This window comes from Panicum virgatum, chromosome 4K, assembly GCF_016808335.1.
Source record: "Panicum virgatum strain AP13 chromosome 4K, P.virgatum_v5, whole genome shotgun sequence".
NCBI lineage: Eukaryota > Viridiplantae > Streptophyta > Magnoliopsida > Poales > Poaceae > Panicum > Panicum virgatum.
Window position 1 is genome coordinate 40,522,676 of NC_053139.1, and position 18,078 is coordinate 40,540,753.

Genomic DNA, 18,078 nt, shown 5'->3' on the forward strand with positions numbered 1-18,078 from the left:
GGAACCGAGTGACCTCGCGGGCGGAGCATCGCGTCACCGGCGAGGCGGACTTGACAGCGGCGGCGCGCCGCCGGCCGCCGCTTGGCGCACGGTAAGGCTTTCTCCAACCATTCCCCCATCCAATTCCCTCCAAACGTACTATTTACTATATTTTACTACCTCTCTCCAAAAGATTCCTCCCCCATAACTCCTTATCTCCAACCATTCCCCCCATATCTATTCCCCCTATATACTATCACTCATTAACTAACTATTTATTTAACGTTTTTGAATTTAAAAAAAATCATACAGTATTTATACTGTCATAATACACATTATCATCATGTTACGGGGCTCAAACGGGATTAATATCGTGAAAAAACGGTGTGATTAGAGATATGGAGGGAGTTGGAACTCATCCTATATGTGGGGGGGGTTTTAACTCCCCCCTATATAGGAGGAGCTATAGGGGGAACCGTTGGATCGGATTTCCCCCTATAGCTCCCCGGATATGGGGTGGGGGGAGGGATGGGGGGCACCGTTGGAGCTAGCCTAAGGGCGCCGTGCTGGCGCGGCGGACAGGTACCGACTGCCGCCGCGTCAGCGGGCCGCGCCCGGACAACGGCAAGTGGGGCAATAAACGACGGCGGGGATCATGGGTTGGCTGGTTGCCGCATGCAGGCTTGGAGTTGGCGATGAACTTTCTCTTCTCGTGACACTGCTTGTGGCGACGGTGGTTTCCGGTCTTGGGGAAGTCGCTCTCCTACTGGCGCGAGCTTTTGGCTGCGTGGATTGCGAAGCCCACTGCCACTGACCCACTTGCCAGTTTTCAAATTATTTAACTTCTTTGGACCAAGTTTTTGAACTACTGGTAGGACTGAAAATCCTTCGCTTCAAACTGAAAATCCACTGGTAGGCCCTGCGTTTGAACTTTTTTCAGTTTTCCAGATGAGAAAATAGGCCTAACTTTTGTGGCACGAATTTAACTGTTCGAGTCACAAAGCCAAGAACACGTACATTCCGACTGTGATGCGGACGATTCGGTGAAACGTCACTAGTTTATGACCCTGGTAGTCTGACGTGGACGGCTCGAACGAAACGGCAATGAACTGCTCCGGTGACGCGTGACCAATATAAGAAAGAGAGTTGGCTGGGCAGAGAGCATAGACTATAAAAAAAAAAGGATGTCGAAACTCGAAAGCAACTGGTCAGGCAGGACTAGTCATCGCCAATTCCGGAGCTGGCTGCCTACATGGGATTGGGCCAGGCAGTGGATTTAAGAACGGTCTAGTTGACCTGCTGCACTTGGCACCTGCCCGTTTCTCGACGGGAAGGGGGAATTCATAGCGCCAGCATGTGTCCACTGTCCACATCAGGATCATAATCCCGTGACTAAATGGAGAGTGATTCATCCACAGATAACAAATTTCCACTGGCGCCGACGCCGACAAGAGGAAAATGGTTCTGGGATAAGGGTGGGAAATGATGTTCATTGTATGTAAAATGATCACATCTGTACAACGACGAACATTGTATTATTTTTCGCTATATGCATACAGTCCGGCATTCGGATCCACAGGGAGCCATCATGACTCATTTTGGGATGAAATCGGGTAGCTGAACTTGCAATGGCCAGTCTGATAACTGGTCTCCTGCTGCTCCGAAGAGCACCGGACACTAGCAACGGTGCTATTCTGCCATTGCTCCACAAAACAAAGGTCGTGCTGCGTCTTGCGAGGCTGCGAGACCAGCTCTCCTAGAATAAGGAGATCAGATCCTCGAGTTTCTCAAGATGGAAGTGGTTCTTCTTCAGCCTCCTGCGACGCGTCCTGCTTGTCCTGCGGGTAAACAATGTCCGTTCGATCAGATGGATGACATCAGCAGTTAGAGCTTCGAAAAGCAATTGCAAATCATGATAGGTTATATAGCCTGACTATCAGGACAAACTGGCTGGGTATTAAGCTCCTAAAAGAAGCAAAAGAATGAGAGTTACAGTTCAAACAATAATTGTCCTAGATAAAAGCAGTTAGCAGGGCGCTCACCAGTATTGGTTATGAAACACCACGGTGTCTGCTGGAACGTTATTCCCATCGTCATTTCTATTCCACCGGTAGACGGCATGAGTCCTGTTTTCCAGTTGTAAAATTGAATGGCCGTAACTGGCCTCCCTGAATGCAGAGTAGTCCGGCTGGGGGTCGTTAAACCTGCATCATGGTGGGTTAGCTCATCAGGCAAGCCTCATAAGAGTTTGCTAAAGAAAAGGAAGAAGCAATAATGCACAGGAGGAACTGTGTATCTCCGATGCTGAGGTGAGCACGGACTTGAGAGTTCAAACCATGGCCTCAAACACCACAAACCTTGTGGCTACTAGGCCAGATGGGTGTAAGAGTTCAATAAACGAAATAGTACCAATAATAAGTTTTCTGGCTATTTCCTCTCACCTTGAAGCAAGTCCTTCCTGGTTGCCTCCATCACCAACAGTTATGTAAACAGGAGCAGATTTGTCTGGCACTGGATATCGATTCCCCGATGTTATGTTGTAGTTGACATTCGAAATGCGGTACTGCAAGTAATTTATAAGGTACCAATGAGAAATTAACATTCGAAACCCTAATTCAACTCCAAAGGAACAAATTCATGAAATCCGGACCATGCTCAGCATGTCTACCACGCGAAAATTCAAATGGAGGACACTGTGCTGAATGGAAGAACTTACTGATCTCTCATAAGCATGAACATGACCTGCAAATACCAAGTCGACCTTGTACTTCACAAACCATTTCTCAAAAGCAGCCCTCATACTCTCACCCTCCATATAATGTGCCTCATTGCTGTTGTACATGGGAGAATGCATGAGAACTATAAGCCAAGGTGTCTTCTCCCTGTCCACGCGCTTGAATTCATTCTTCAGCCACCACCATTGAGGAGTGTATTTTACTAATAAACATCAGAAGTTTAGAAGTTAGGACATATACTTGAATCGGAATATGCCATAATAAACTAACAAATCAGTTAACTCGGTAAAAAGCTATCCAGCTACTAACATGCTTCTGAAATCTAGCAATATATATGATGTCAATATAAAGGGATTACTGTAGTCTTCCGTTCATCAAGGAAGCGTCAATACCTGTTAACACGCAACACTAAAAGTTACAGGTTCCTATCACTTAATTGCAGTTTCAAACTTTCACCAAAACCAAAAGAAATCATAGATATAGAAATCAAAGTATCAAACTGTAACAGACAATTGACTTTATATCACAATATGCATGGAAGAAACAAAAGAGAGTTGGAAGAGCATGTTACCAAATGGTGAGTAGCTAGACAGCACGATGATGTGAGCAGATGCACGCCTGACAGCATACCACATAGGAGAACTGCTCTTTGATGCCAAATATGGAGTCATATATCTATGCAGATATGGCTTAAATGTAGAAGTTTCTCCCTGAAAATATCAAATAATAATAGAGATAGAGTCGCTGAACAAAAAAGACAACAAGCATCAATAAAGTTTTCCTGTTCAAATGGAAGGTGTTGCTCTGGTCATGTTGTCAATGTTATAAGAATAAATCCTTAGCAAGGTACGAAACCACATAGCCATAATAGCTAGCTACAATTGACAACCTAACTAACACGAATATCATTACAATCTATATCGTGACCTCTCCACAGTGACCTTTTAGTCGCACTTGCCATCACTTGAGCATGCTTAAACAAAAAACAATAACACAGAAACGCTTCCAGAGGATAGGCCGTAAATGTCGAGAATTTTGCCAACTTCTTATCATTGTCTGGGGTTTTCACTAACAAAAAATTGCAAAGATGTGAAGATAAATTACCAGATCAGGCCTGTATTCTATTTCATGGTTTCCAGAATTCCAAATCCATGGCTGGTATGCAGTACTGCGTTCGACAAGTCGACCCCAAGAATCCCAACGAATGCCATCATCATGTTCATATCGATCAGCATATGACAAGTCCCCAACAAATAGAACAGTTTGCCCTCCTGTTTTCTCATAATGTTGAAGAGTTGAGAGAGAATTAAACGTTTGCCCCAGATCACCTGGAACAACAGAGACAGGAAGTGTTGAGATAAAGCTGCCCAAAGTGCTGAACAGTTAATACTATGGCAATATCATTCACCTAACTTCTGTCCATGATAACTATTTATTTTTCTATTCTCCCAGAATGCTTGTTATCGAAGGACAGAATGCACTTGGGGAGTGATTTCAGGATACAAACTCAGGTAAGTTGTAAATATAGCCATTAGCCATGCTCAATCATTACATAGTTTAAACTGATCAAAATCGTCATATGCTTGTTGTGCTCAACTGCAGATCTGTGCCTCATGCACCCTAGGGCAGGAGTTGTTCGAGTTCCAATGCAATTAAACAGCAATATGCAGGGAACCAAAATTAATAATAGTTAAATAATAAAAGACAAACCTATGATGCCAAATGTGTATGATGCATCTGGATCAATTGCTGGAGGTGTTTCAAACCAAAATTCTCGAGCTGAATCTCCACTTCCAATCTTATAATAATATTTAGTGTTATACTGCAAAGTTCAAACAGTAAAGTTACAGCGTCTGGAAGTTTACATAGGAACTGACAATGTAAGGAGAGGGCGAAAGACTAGCTCTGCAGAAATGAGAAAATGTCTCAAATCAATTTCAATAGATGCACGTCATGTTCGAATAAAATAAACTTGAACAACTGAATTTCGATAAAGAAAAATTAAGGGCTATAATAATTGAGTGATAGATGCATAAATAGCATTGTAAAAAGTAGCTGGACTAATAAATTTTCTTTAAACAAGAGATGTCATCTCTATCTAGAAGCGTTGCATTCCAGCTATCACATTTAGCAGGGTGAACAGTGTGCATGGCAAACATTTTTTATAACAATATGAGCCTGAAGTATATGAGAAGGAAAATGAAGCCTATTTGCATATAACCTCAAGGCCATCAACAAGACAGTGGTGTATGTATCCAGATTTGTAGTCGTAAAACGTATAATTTGTTGTTGTGCCTTCTGCTTTCTGGTCATATTGCTTCTCCTTCTTGCCATAAAACACTTCACTTGGCCCGGGTTCTTCTGGAGTAACCCAAGATACTATAACTGCCTTTCCATCATAATCACCTTGAGTTATATGAACCTGAAACATCATGATGTAAGCACTAAACAGAGTATACAATGATAGCACTGATAATTAGCTGGAGTCTGGTGACAAAGCTATTTACCTGCTGCGGAGCATTGTATCCCTTTGGAATTGCAAACCATTCACTTTCTAGTGGTATATCCCTAGATGGGAACTCTGTACGCACGTAAGAGCTCGTGCGACCAGAGGCGACACCACTAACTAGGCATGATATAACATGTAGAGAAAACACCAGCAAACCCCAGCCCTTCATTGATTTAGGATAATGTTGATGACTCAGCCTAAAATTACAAAATCAATTTGTAAGAATACTTAAGAGATTAATGGGATAGCAAAAATGACTTAGTTTTTCCAATCACTATCACACAACATAAATATTTACTAATGAACTAGAAATATTGTATTGCATTTGCTACTACACAAAGGACGTGGTGAAAGAAAACTAGAATTATTATATTGTGTAAGCGTCATAGAACACATAGGCCACATTAGTTTGATATTTGCCACAATTAGATTAACATCACCATTGCGCTCTTAGATACAATTCCAGAAAAAATGAGCTAAAGAAAAACTAGCCCTGCTTCATTACTTGTTAAAGTCAAACAACCATGGCATTATTGTCCTCATATGCAAACACGAACACTCATCTATTACATAAAAAGAAGATGGCAGGCCTTTTACGGGCACTAAGGAAAGAGGAATATGTGGGAAAATCTCACTAAAAAAGAAACATCCAATTTCCTGTTATCAATCTTTCAATCCTACCCCATGATTATAGATCATATACATTTGAGATTACTAGGAACCTTTTGAATCCAATTGCAAAAGGGTAGAAAAATATTGAATAATGGGAAACAACTGTATTAAGTAAATCGATACCATGTACCATAGCAAGAAAAAGAAGAGAATAAGATAACAGAACAAAACTACACCTTTATTAGCAGTGTCATTCAATAATTATTTTGAACTAAGAAATAATAAGAGCAAACAATAGAAGAGAGAAAACAAAGTACGAACCAGAGCATCAAGTGGAGTGAGGAAGGTCAAACTCAAACGATGACAAAGAAAGTCTTCTCAACAGGTTCGTTAGGGCGCTCAACCTGATAACAGGCTACTTCTCTGTACTGGTTTTTTTTTCTTAATGAGCTAAAGATGTATAGAAACTAGGAAATCTATTCTAACTCCTGGATTTATTTCAACCTGGGATTCGTACTCCTCACATTCATCTTCATATGAGTAGTACGTTCTGACTGATTTTTCTTAATATATCAGCGCGCCATATAAGATAACCATTGCAAAAGGTGTTTGCTTTTGTTTATACTCTCTGCATGAACGAGACAAAAAGTTGCGGAGCCCGCACTGGGTTCAGCTGAATCCCGAAAATTTTGTTTGGGAAATAAGCTGCAGTGCGCTGGACCTCAAAAAGTCGAGTGTTTCGATCCTGAGCCTGAAGAATCAAACGAACCTAGCCAAAACATGAACGGACAGATGGATTTGGGCTAACAGATAGAAATCCACAACACACTGAATGAATATAGAGATAGAGATAAAAGACTTGGATCTGGTTGTATGAATGGATTCATAATCAAATATAGTTTACAATGATTATAAGCTTATAATCAAAAGTGATATAATATATGATAAATAAATGGTCAAAGTGTTGTTTAGAAGACCGTGTCATGTTCTATCATACCTTATAAACGGGGAAGGAGGGAGTAGGACCGTACCTACTCTTAGAACAACGGAGGCCATCCGAGGATTACCTGAGGAGACCAATTGGCGCCGGATGAATGAATGAGCGGATGGATCTCCGCACCGTACGACGGAGAGCGGCAGCCGCGGCGGCAGCGCACCCCGGAGCCGCGGGTGGAGGGAACGTCCCCGGCGGGTCGTTCTGGGCGGCGCTGCCGCTGCGTTGGCAATCGGTTTGGCGACGAGCAAGGCAAGCCGTGACGGAACGGGAAAGAGCCCACTCCACAGATGAGTCGCTGTCTCGCTGACAACGCCAGCCGTGTCCGTCACGATTCCCCTCGTCCACATCTGCGCCAGCACTCTCACAATGAATAAAATGGCTAGAGCCGACGGTAGGTATACTGTAGCAATCTTACCTGATTCATCGGCGGAATTTCTCTGGTCTCTGCCGCTCACCTTCGAAAACAATCAGAACTAATTTATATTGTATGTACTCGTATAGGCCCTGTTTAGTTGAAACGCAAAAAAATTTTGCAAAATAATCTTACTAATTTGAAGTATTAAATGAAGCCTATTTATAAAACTTTTTGTACAGATAGTTTGTAAATCGCGAGACGAATCTAATGATGCTAATTAATCCATGATTAATCCATAATTAGCGGATGGTTACTATAGCATCACTGTTGCAAATTATGGATTAAATAGGCTCATTAGATTCGTCTCGCGATTTACAGCCCATCCATACAAAAAGTTTTATAAATAGACTTCATTTAATACTCCATGTATGTGTCGAAATATTCGATGTGACGTTTTTTTTTGTATTTACGGGGTTTATGGGATGAGAACTAAACAGCGGCATAGAGATAAACTTTATATAAAAATTGTAGAGGGGCATAGAGATAAACTTTATATAAAAATTGTAGATCTATCTTAACGAGATCTACAACTTTGTACTGGTTGAACTTTTCATTCGGAGCCATCTTGAGACTCAAATAATTGATAAAAGCTTCGTATCTAAAATTTTATTTTTGGATCTGAATCTTGTGTCAATTATTTGAGCACCAAGATGGTTTCGAATAGAAAAAGTTTGAACTACAAAGTTATAGATCATGCTGAGTTCGATGACTTTCATATAGAGTTTATCTCCATACAAGTTAATATAAATTACTTACGATTTTTAAAGGTGTGTTGTCCGGTGTTCAGACTAAAATTTAAATTTTAAATCTGAAATTTATGCCAATTATTTGAACCTCAAGATGGCTATGGATGAAAAAATTTGAACTACACAGTTGTAGATGTCGCCACAGTTCATCCCGATATTTTTTTTAGGACGGTTCATCCCGATATTCTAGGAGAACCGGTACTTATTCAGTGGTAGTGGTATAGATCTAGGGAACATATCAGGTGCAAAACAACATCTGCATGCAAATCATGCAAACTTTAATCTGTACCACCAGATCAATATCCAAGGGGCATAGGGGATCGGGTAATTTTACAATTAACCGCCCGCCCTTGGATTGAGTAATCATTGTCGTGGTGTGCAAACTCACAGCCGGGGTGGCGTAGTGCACCCGCTTAAACCCAGAGGGTGAGTACTCGAGGGTTAGCTAGGATTAGCCTAATCTCGATGCAAGAACACGATGAACACAGCAGGTTTAGAGTGGTTCGGGCCGCCGGAGCGTAATACCCTACGTCCACTGCCTGTTGTATTGCTTGTGCTCTCAAGAGATTGAGAACAGGGTTGTTCGGAGTGAATCCGTGCTTGTGTTGTGTCTGAACTCCCTTGGCCTTAGAGAGTGTCCCTTGGCCCTCGAGAGTTTCTCGAGTGTGCAGCGAGCGCCTCTCTTTTATATCTCAAGGAAGGCGCGTACATGGCCGTTGAGTCCCCGACAGGTGGGCCCAATAATTTAGTATAAAATAACATACTGTACAGACATTATGGCGTTGCAGACGACAGAGATCTTATTCCTGGATTTCCTTGATCTGCCCGTGGGAATCTTCCGTCCGGCATAGCCATACCCTGTCTTGTTGAAACAGCGCCAGGGGGTAGCTTGCGGCGTTGCCTGCCGCGTAGCTGAACGGGCCGTGTAGCTTGCGGCGTAGGCGGTATGATGAAAAGGTGCCGTGCCGTCGTATCCATTTAATGCGGCAGACGGGCTCTGCGCGGATGCGGCGTATGCGGCTGCACTGTGTACCTCGGTATTATGCGGTCTACAGTGAGGCCTGACAAAAGCTGTCCCGCGTGCCGCGGCGGCAGAGCACGCCTCAACCACCCGCATCGAATGCGGTGGGTGGGCGAGTCTTCCAGCGGAAGACTCGCGCCCCGCGGGACACGTGGCGCCCCCAGACCCCGCCCCGGCGGTATATTGGTTCTACGAGTGTGGGGGGTCCGGATGGATGCGGGGAGGTCCCGGACCCCTATGGGGGGTCCGAACCCTCGGCTGTTGGCGCGGAACTTTCCCTCCTCAGGGACACGTGGCGTCACCGGACCCGTCCCAGAGCGGGAAGCGGGTCCGGGGCCGTTGGCCTGGTGAGGTAAGAGCCTGACCCGTGGGGCTCGGCTGCTCCGCCCTTAGGGCGGAGTTACGAATGACTACGCGAGTCCTGCCTTGCTGCAATAGGAGTGGATATCCCTGTTACTGGGTACCGACAATCATAGTTTTGCAAATCCTCCCTCCCACCCTCCTGTCTCCCCTCCCCTTAGATGTTAATCCGATAGACTAGATTTGTGGCAGAACCGCCTAAATTATCCCGGCTCAAGTGCGTAACCCATCACCATAAAGGCAACATTAGCTTAAACGCACTTCAAACGGAACAATTTTTGGTCTGTCGGGTAACGTACCGATACAACCACCGATTCTCGGATCGAACAAGCATACCCCGCACGAAGGCGAGTTCAGAGATATTACAACCACAATTTTACAACACAGACATATTAAAGATTACAAACCAGTTCAAAAGATTATTACAAAACCAACTTAAGTAAAACAGTTATACAAAACATAAGGGTAGAATCAGAGTTTAAACAGCGGAAGATAAAACACGACGGCTACAACACGTCGCAAAAAGGATACCAGGCTAGCCCAAGCATGGTATCACTCGTCATAGTCATTGCCGGCCGAAGACGTATCCCACTCTACGGACCAGCCAGGAGGCAACGAGCAAGGATAGGTTAAGCTAGCGATCTGATCCTCAAAACTCATACCTGAAAAAGGGTTTCAACAGCAAGACTGAGTATTCTAATACTCAGCAAGACTTAACCGACAACGGGTATAAGTAGCCCACCTTAGCTAGACTATGCAAGGCTTTGTAAGGCTCTGGTTTTCCTTTGCTGAAAAGCAATAAAGAGTAGGTCCTTACTTTCAAGTTTTAGCTTCAAGATTCTAGTTGATTAACCATTCTATGTAAGCATCTACTATCCAATCATGGTGGAACTTCTAAGCAAACACCAAGATTAATAAGAATATTGTTGCTCTTATTACTCTGTGTGGCAAAAAGATCAAGCAGTCTCATTTCATCGTGAGAGGCGGACGATTCTGAATCGAAATTCAACCTTGCAAGGGTAACCTTGCACACACGTCTGGAATACCGTCGGGTCATTCCCAAACAACCGTTAACCTTTCTTTCCGGCTCGTGGATAGGAACACTCTCCCCGACTACAGGGCTCCAAGGTCCACCCGTGCCCGGTCCACCCTTGTCCCTAGAAGTCGTAGTGTTGCGCAACATAAAATAAAACCTATCTCTAAAAGAGAGTGTCAGGTATATCCACTCCCCGGTCCAATCGGCTACTAGGCTTGCCGCGTACCATATTTACGTCATGTGACTAGTACTTTCAAAAACTTAACCAGCACTACCACACACCGCGACCTTAGCAAGTTCATCAACACAGACGGGGTATCACATAAGGTCATGATATCGAACACAACCCCGTCCGTAGTCCTTATATTGATAACAGAAAGTAAACAGGAAAAATTCCTATAAAGCTCGCGAGTGACAGGCAATCACTCGACTTTTACCGGTCCTATAAGCTTAGCAATTATTCGAACTCAAGTCTAGTGTTCAGTACAGGGGTTCCTAGGATCATGCATCTAGAGTTTCAATTCAACTCCTATGAACTGTAAATGCACAAGTAAAATAATACAGTAAATGAAATTAATTTGAAGTATAGGTTATGTCCGGGGCTTGCCTTCTCGGTAATTACTAACTATTTCAGCGCTAGGCTCTTCCGAACTTTGGTTCGGGGCTTCAGTTAGTTCCGCAGTGTTTACTTGAGCGTCGAGATCACCTCCGTCAGACTCCGGAATCAACTCGTACGTCCCGTCCGACAAAGTAGTCGTATCTATATGTAATGCAAGGACAATATTAAAAACACACATGGGCAATCGTTTATAGAGTAGTTATATACCAAATTTAACTACACAAGGCATCATGATCAACAGCACAAAAGAAGTTGACTAACTTCATAAACAAGTGGGGGTGATTTCCTATACGATTAAGTCATGGTTTGCAAATAAATCAACAACTCAGAGTACAAATAGTAATAAAATTCTACCAAAATTACACTAAACATAACATGAACAAAGTAATCTACCCTACAAAAATCATATCAAGACATGTAACCATTTAATCACAATAAAACATTTATACAGGCAACACCTAGCACAATCTTGAATTATACAGACTAAAATATAGCAAAGTAGAAGCTCAAAATTTAACAGGAGATCTACACGGGGATGATTTATCTATTGTGAATTTTTCATGATTTTATCTACACAAAATTTATTTTGAGAAAATAAACAAAACAGACATCAGTTTAGAAAGATTCAATTTTAGCTCCTGTTCTAGCCATTAACTAATGCTCAAACTTCCTGGACAAGTTAAGATATTCTAGAGGAACACGCAGGAATATTTTCAGGATTTAACAATAACAGAAACTATTTATCATAAATAAAGTATACTAAACAAGGATTAAATCAAATAAAAAGCTACAACAAAGAACTGATCATGAAATTTTTATAGCAAAGCTAGTGTAACAAGAGTGAACTACCACCAAAATTTCAGAGCAATATCAGCTTTCAAGTATCACATAAGAAAAAGATTAAAGAACTAGTATTTATACACCTAGTAACACAAAACAACATCTACAGCAAAAACTTGCAGCTAAAGCCTAACATATTATAGTTCTACTGCATAGAGCTCTTCAAGAGGATTCCAAAACATCAAGATTTGCTAATTTACGAATTTTGTACGAATTGATATTGAATTTCAAAGATCACTGAAAAACATTGCAAACTAGTCCCTAAGGCACTATTGCAATGAGTCACTGACAACGCAGATAACCCCCTGGACTTTCTCAAATTCAAGCACGCGGTCCTTGGGTCGGGTCAGAGAGGGGAGGCGAGGTTTGACCGGCCGTTTCCCGGCGAGGGGCTCACCGGCGGCGAGGGTGGAGGGGTGCGTGAGCCTCACGGGTTCAAGGCGCACCTCTGGGTGCTTGGAATCGAGGCTAGGGCGGTCGGAGAGGGGGTGTCGACGGCGAGCGGCGGCTTGCGGGCTCGGAGCACGGCGGCGGGGTGGCTCCGGTGGTGTTCGGGTGAGGGGAAATGGCCTGGGAGCTGCGCGAGGTTGAGGCGGTGCTAATGGTGGGGGATGTAGGGGTGGAGCGGGTCTGGGTTGGCGGCTCCGCGGTGGGGTGGAGCTCGCCGGGGTTCAAGCAGGGCGGCGGCGGCGTTCTGCAGCGTGGGAGCGAGGAGAGCGAAGAAGGGCGGTAGGAATTGGTTTCTGGGGTATTTGTAGGGCCCGGGCGCTCGCTAGAAGGGGACGGCGGCCACTGCAGCGGGCTCTCCACCGCGACGGCGAGGTGGCAGTGGCGCGGGCGCTTCTGGACTCGGCGGCGCGCGTGGCACGGCCAGGGAGCTCCAGCGCGAGGCAACAGGAGGGGGAGGAGCTCGCCCGCGACGCGTGGGAGCCAGCGCATGGCGAAGTAATGGCCGGGAAGCCTCTCCACGGCGCCGGCGTCGGTGCCGTCGGTGGGCGGCGGCGCAAAACAGAGCAGGGGGTGGAGGTGGAAGACAAGGGTAGTTTTGCAATTTCCAAAAATTCCAGGGACCCCACTGTAAAACAGCGATAACTTTTAAACCAAAGCTCAAATGGAAAAGTGCCCAACATGAAAGTTGTTCAACTTTTCAAGATCTACAACTTTGATGTTGTGCAAAAATTTATTTGACCAAAGATTCAAGAGCTAAAATTAAAATCATTGAAGGGATTTTGAATTCCAGGAAATTTGTCTTTTTCAAAGCAATTTCACTTCAAATGTAGACCTTCAAGCAAAATTGGATGCCATGCAATAAATGCACTGAAATTTTGCAAAAACACCCTCTACAAAAGCTATATTCAGAATTAACTAAAGAAAGGACCTTGCATAAAATCATAATTACACATATAACCTTGCATAATTACAAAAAGATCCTTTTTAAGCATTTCAAGCACATGATGCATAGTAAACATACATAATTACTGTGCAGACACCTAATTAAATTACTGTGCAAACACCCGGGGTGTTACAAGATTGAAGTTTGCACGAATTGTATAAAGAGGTTGGTCCCATGGATCCGCAATTTTCAGTTGGACGTATATTTTTGAAAATTCTTAAAATAAAAAATTCGACCTTCCCGATTCAATGGCCGAACGTAGCCCATGGAGTCGGAGCCCACCAAGAAAAAGGCCGTTGTTCCCTCGAAGCCCACGCCGAATCGAAACAAAGCCGAAGGCCGCGACGGGCTCTCTCCTCGCACCTTCTTTTTTCCGGCCTTCCGCGACCGCGGCGAGCAACGACGACCACGGCGAAGATGGCCGCTTCCTCTGTCCGCCACGGCCACCTCCTCCTCCTCCTCCTCGTCGCCGCCGTGTCGGCTTGCCTCGGCGCCGCTGCCGCCGCCGCTGCTGGGTAGGTGCTTCCGCTGCCCTTGCCTCCTCTCGTTTCCTCCAGTGATCCGATCGGCCGGATGCTTTTGCTGACAGCTCTCCCGATTTGACTCTGGTTTCTGGTGGTTCTAGATCTGGCGACGGGTACACGATCGCTGGCCGCATCAAGATCGATGGTAAGTGATCCGGCCCCTATCCGATTCTTCCGGATGCGTATTTGAGTGGTTGCTAGGTTTTTCTAGCGTTCAGGGGTCGTATAACCGTAGCTCAGTGGCAAATGAGATGCTATGTAGCTTTCTGTGGACTTCATAGTTCATTCACGTTACGTTACTTGACTAAACCTTGGCATTGAAACAGTAGTCAAGCGTCCACAGCAGTTTGGGATCTATTGGCCATTGCTTCGAGTGGAATGGGCATGTTTTACCTAAGGTTACAGCTTACAAACTTAAGCACAATCCTTAATTCTATTGTTTGGAATAACTGAATTAACAGGTGTGTTGTGTCTAAAAATAAGGTTGCCAAATGTGCAATCTGTTTCAGAAGTTGATTTTTGCTACATCATTTCAATAACCGAATGAACTAGAGATGAGATCTCACTTTTATTCTAGATTGATGCTGTGCCACCGTGGTTTATGAGAAGTCGCATGAAATAAGTGTAGGCATTCTGATATATTTCTGTTGAGTCTCTACCATGGTGCCCCTACCCCAATCTAGTCTTTTTGTTTCATTAATGTGTTGTCATGACGTTTGAACCAATATTTCTTGACTAGACTTACCGGAAGTAATTCAAAACTAACACATTTAACATTTTTCCTTTTCTATCCAGTTGTGTGTTGTCCTCCCCTGAGTAGTTTTGCCTAAATAGTAAATATTGAATTATGGAAATCTGAGTGTTGGATTCATTATATGGATTGTTACTGCTCCCGGAGCCGCGTTTGGAGCCTAAAAGTTTCAAGCTGAAAGCTTCTAATTACCTCCCTGCTATCTGTCTGTTGTCTGATGTTATCTATTTGCTATGGCCATAGGCGCGAATGTGAAGGGCTTTGGTCTTCCAGCTAAGACATCAAACACAAAAGTGATACTTAATGGTGGTCAGAGGGTTACATTTGCCAGGCCAGATGGCTACTTTGCTTTGTATCCTACAAAACATGTGAACCCACAAGTTTCAGCTTTATCTTGAAATTCTGATGAACGCGAAATCACCTATCACACTGTCTCTGGTTACCATACATTTTCAGGTTGTTACTTTGTTTTGAGGAAAAAATACACAATAGCAGTCTGCTAAGCAAAGAAATTATAGCTCTCAGCCTGTCATCAAATGCATGCCACTAGTTTCTTGTCTGCTATTGTGTAGATATTCTTAGTGAAGCGTTAGCTTGGCATACTATATTGCTTATTGTTACTTCTTGACCATATATACTTAAGCCACAATGTGCCAGCTGGAACCCATTTGATTGAAGTTTCCTCAATCGGTTACTTCTTTTCCCCTGTAAGTAGTTATTACTTGATTTTTTTTGGGATAAGATGAGCAAAAATGAGCTTCAGAAGTTTACTCCCTATTCTGTTGCATGATAGGTTCGAGTAGACATCAGTGCAAGGAATCCTGGCTATATTCAAGCAGCATTGACTGAAACCAGAAGAGTTTTAAATGAGCTTGTGCTGGAACCTCTGAAGGAGGAGCAATACTATGAGGTATCTATTGCTATTTTTTTGCCTAAATATGTTTCTTCACTTATTGATTTTGTCAAGTATCTCACGAAAGCAACCTTCATAATTGTTTTCCTTTTCAACCTTGTAAGGTGAGGGAGCCTTTCTCCGTTATGTCACTTCTGAAGAGTCCCATGGGGTTGATGGTCGGTTTTATGGTCCTAATGGTCTTTGTGATGCCCAAGATGATGGAGAACATAGGTAAGTTTCAACCCTTTGACACCCATGAATTGGACAACCTTTCAATATTTAGTATATTACACTATATGCTAAGAAACTAGCACATGGCAGCTTGGAATAGCAGTATTCTCTTAATAGTTTAGAGGTGCATTATATAATAGTAGACTTTGGATGTTCGTGAAAAAATAATAGTAGATTTTGGTTGTATTATTGAGCTTTGCGCACTGGATAATTTTTTGATCAAGTATATTAGTTTAGACTGTCGCTCTTCTGGATTTATGGTTATATTTTAGTCCTGATGAAGAAGTAATATGAAATAATGTTTGGTCATGATTTCCTTTATTCAAAACTCTTTTTTATGCCTGTTAAACAATTTATGTTCCTTTACTTAATTATCTGCTACCTATACAGTTTTACATTGTCTTGTCTGTTTCATTTCAACACTATAAGTTGGCAACACTAGCATTTTCTAATGGTAGGCTTCATGATGCCTTCTGGAGAGCTTGTAGATTGGTTATCTTAGATAGCCCTTGTCTACTCTCAAAAAAGATAGCCCTTGTCAATTATTTTTTGTGGATTTTTTTTGTTAATACTGAAAGTGCAGTTGTGTTTTAATTCAATAACTCTTGCTGATGCATCAGAATTGCTAGTGTTTATATCTAACTGACTTTACTTTTTGTGATTGAAGATCCTGAGGAGATGAAGCAAGCTCAAGAACAAATGAGGAACAACCCTGTTTCATTCTCAAGCTTGCTAGCCAGAGCGCAGGGCTAGAAGTAGAATATGGGGATAACGCAAATGGATCTGTCTAGTCGATAATGTGTTGAAGCGCTGCACTAAAGTGCTTCACACCTCGCTCAGAATGACTTCCTGGGGATGTGGAAACTCTTTCCCCTATTTTTACTGTATTTTAAGCTGTAATTTATCAGTGATGTAAAACCTTCTGAAACCTCAAGCTGAACTAGTCATGTAGTACATTGACATATACCCGGCAGGTTGAGTTATTTTGTTGAAAATATACGTCTTTTTTGAATTAGCTGAATCTTTGACGCCACATCTAGTCATCAGCCACAGCTGTAAGTCATTCTTGTTTTTGAGTTGTGTAGTGGTGCGTCAGAGACCTCGCTGGATGGATAATGGCTTGCCTATTCTTCTGAGTTTGGTCGAAATAGGATTGCCAACTCGTGTTACAATTATAATCAGGTTCCTATTCTTCTCAGGACAAATAGATATTGAATTCAACTGAACAGTCTTGAGTATATGTCTTTGCTGCACTTCAACTGAACAGTCTTGAGCATATGTCTTTGCTGCACTTATCTTATTGAGCCCATGACCCATCGTGCCCTTTTTAGTAAGATTTAAGCTTTAGCAGGTAATGGGCTTGGCTCCACAGATAGAAAGTGATCTGCCAAAGAAAGTAGACGAACTCAGTCTTGGGCATTTGACAAGGGTTCATTTCTCCTTGAGTCAAGTCATGCATGAATACGCATGGAGCTCAAGATTAGCATGGAAAGACAACGGTGCCTTATCCTAATCCATTATCCATAGCTGTTTGAAAATTGGCTATGCGCTAGGCCAACGTACAGGCATTGATTCCTTTCTTTTATAGAACTTCCGCATACCGTGTCTTGGGCTCTTGGCATTAGTGGGGGGTTTTTTTTTTTGCGAGTAGTGGCTCTTGGCATTAGTGGTTCTTGATATTTCTAAGATGACTAGAACATGTGTACATCTCTGCTAAAGATAAGAGAGCGGGGAATTGTCACCAACTACGTAGACTTGCGCGTCTCCTGGCTGCTGAAAATGACCATGCAGTAGCGAACTTGGTTGTGTGAATTCAGACGTTCACGTCTCTTTTAGCACTTTATTTTATCAGAAACGTGTGTAGTCATCCTTCCAGATCTTTCCTAGCGATGCAGCTGATGCCTAGTACATTTCTTCATCTAGCCTTTCTATGAGTAAGCAAGAGATCGAGAAGTATACATAATAAAGAACTCTAGGAGAGAGATGAGTCCCACGCTCGCACTAGCGAGCGCTCCGGTGGCGACGCCGAGGCGGAACCGCCGGACCTCTCCCCCTCTGCCATCCCACGCCACCAAAACCCCACCACAGCCACCACCACCGCCCGCCGGTCCACCGGCCCTTCGCCTGCGCCGCAAGCTACGCCTCGACTTGAGGCACGGCGAGGTCGCGGCGCGCTGCGAAGTTTCGGAGCCTCCAGGCCGGGAGAACGTCTTCAAGAACAGCTCCTGCTTGATTTCCACACAACTGCAGTTCCAGGTTCCATCGCCCCATCCCCTCACACTGCGCTCTTTTGGGTTACACCTGCCCTGCTTCACGCACGTTACAACCTTGCTTTTGTGCGCAATATGTTGAACTACACCATTACTATCTCTCCGAGTCGCCTTGAGGTCACGCGTGTTGGTCCCTGGGTTTTTC

General features: G+C 43.5%; 2 protein-coding genes across 3 annotated transcripts; one reads left to right on the forward strand and one right to left on the reverse strand.

The window, feature by feature from the left end:
* Positions 1–1,429: 1,429 nt before the first annotated feature.
* Positions 1,430–7,178, reverse strand: LOC120704039 (phosphoenolpyruvate phosphatase-like). Its single transcript, XM_039988284.1, has 10 exons — positions 6,903–7,178; positions 5,222–5,420; positions 4,936–5,136; positions 4,425–4,536; positions 3,819–4,042; positions 3,286–3,424; positions 2,696–2,916; positions 2,421–2,542; positions 2,022–2,183; positions 1,430–1,817 (listed from the first exon to the last, which is right to left on the reverse strand). Exons 2-10 carry the CDS (start codon positions 5,390–5,392, stop codon positions 1,736–1,738), a joined length of 1,434 nt encoding a protein of 477 aa, XP_039844218.1. The 5' UTR covers positions 5,393–5,420; positions 6,903–7,178; the 3' UTR covers positions 1,430–1,735.
* A 6,407-nt stretch (positions 7,179–13,585) lies between these two features.
* Positions 13,586–16,684, forward strand: LOC120704040 (ER membrane protein complex subunit 7 homolog). 2 transcript variants are annotated; one of them, XM_039988286.1, is made up of 7 exons: positions 13,586–13,777; positions 13,888–13,931; positions 14,781–14,889; positions 15,181–15,244; positions 15,331–15,447; positions 15,555–15,663; positions 16,331–16,684. In XM_039988286.1, the coding sequence occupies exons 1-7, from the start codon at positions 13,680–13,682 to the stop codon at positions 16,414–16,416; spliced, it is 627 nt and encodes a 208-aa protein (XP_039844220.1). In that variant the 5' UTR covers positions 13,586–13,679; the 3' UTR covers positions 16,417–16,684. The 2 variants fall into 2 exon arrangements, with proteins under 2 accessions (XP_039844220.1, XP_039844219.1); XM_039988285.1 differs by having other exon boundaries at positions 13,605–13,777; positions 13,852–13,931.
* The last annotated feature ends 1,394 nt before the right edge of the window (positions 16,685–18,078 follow it).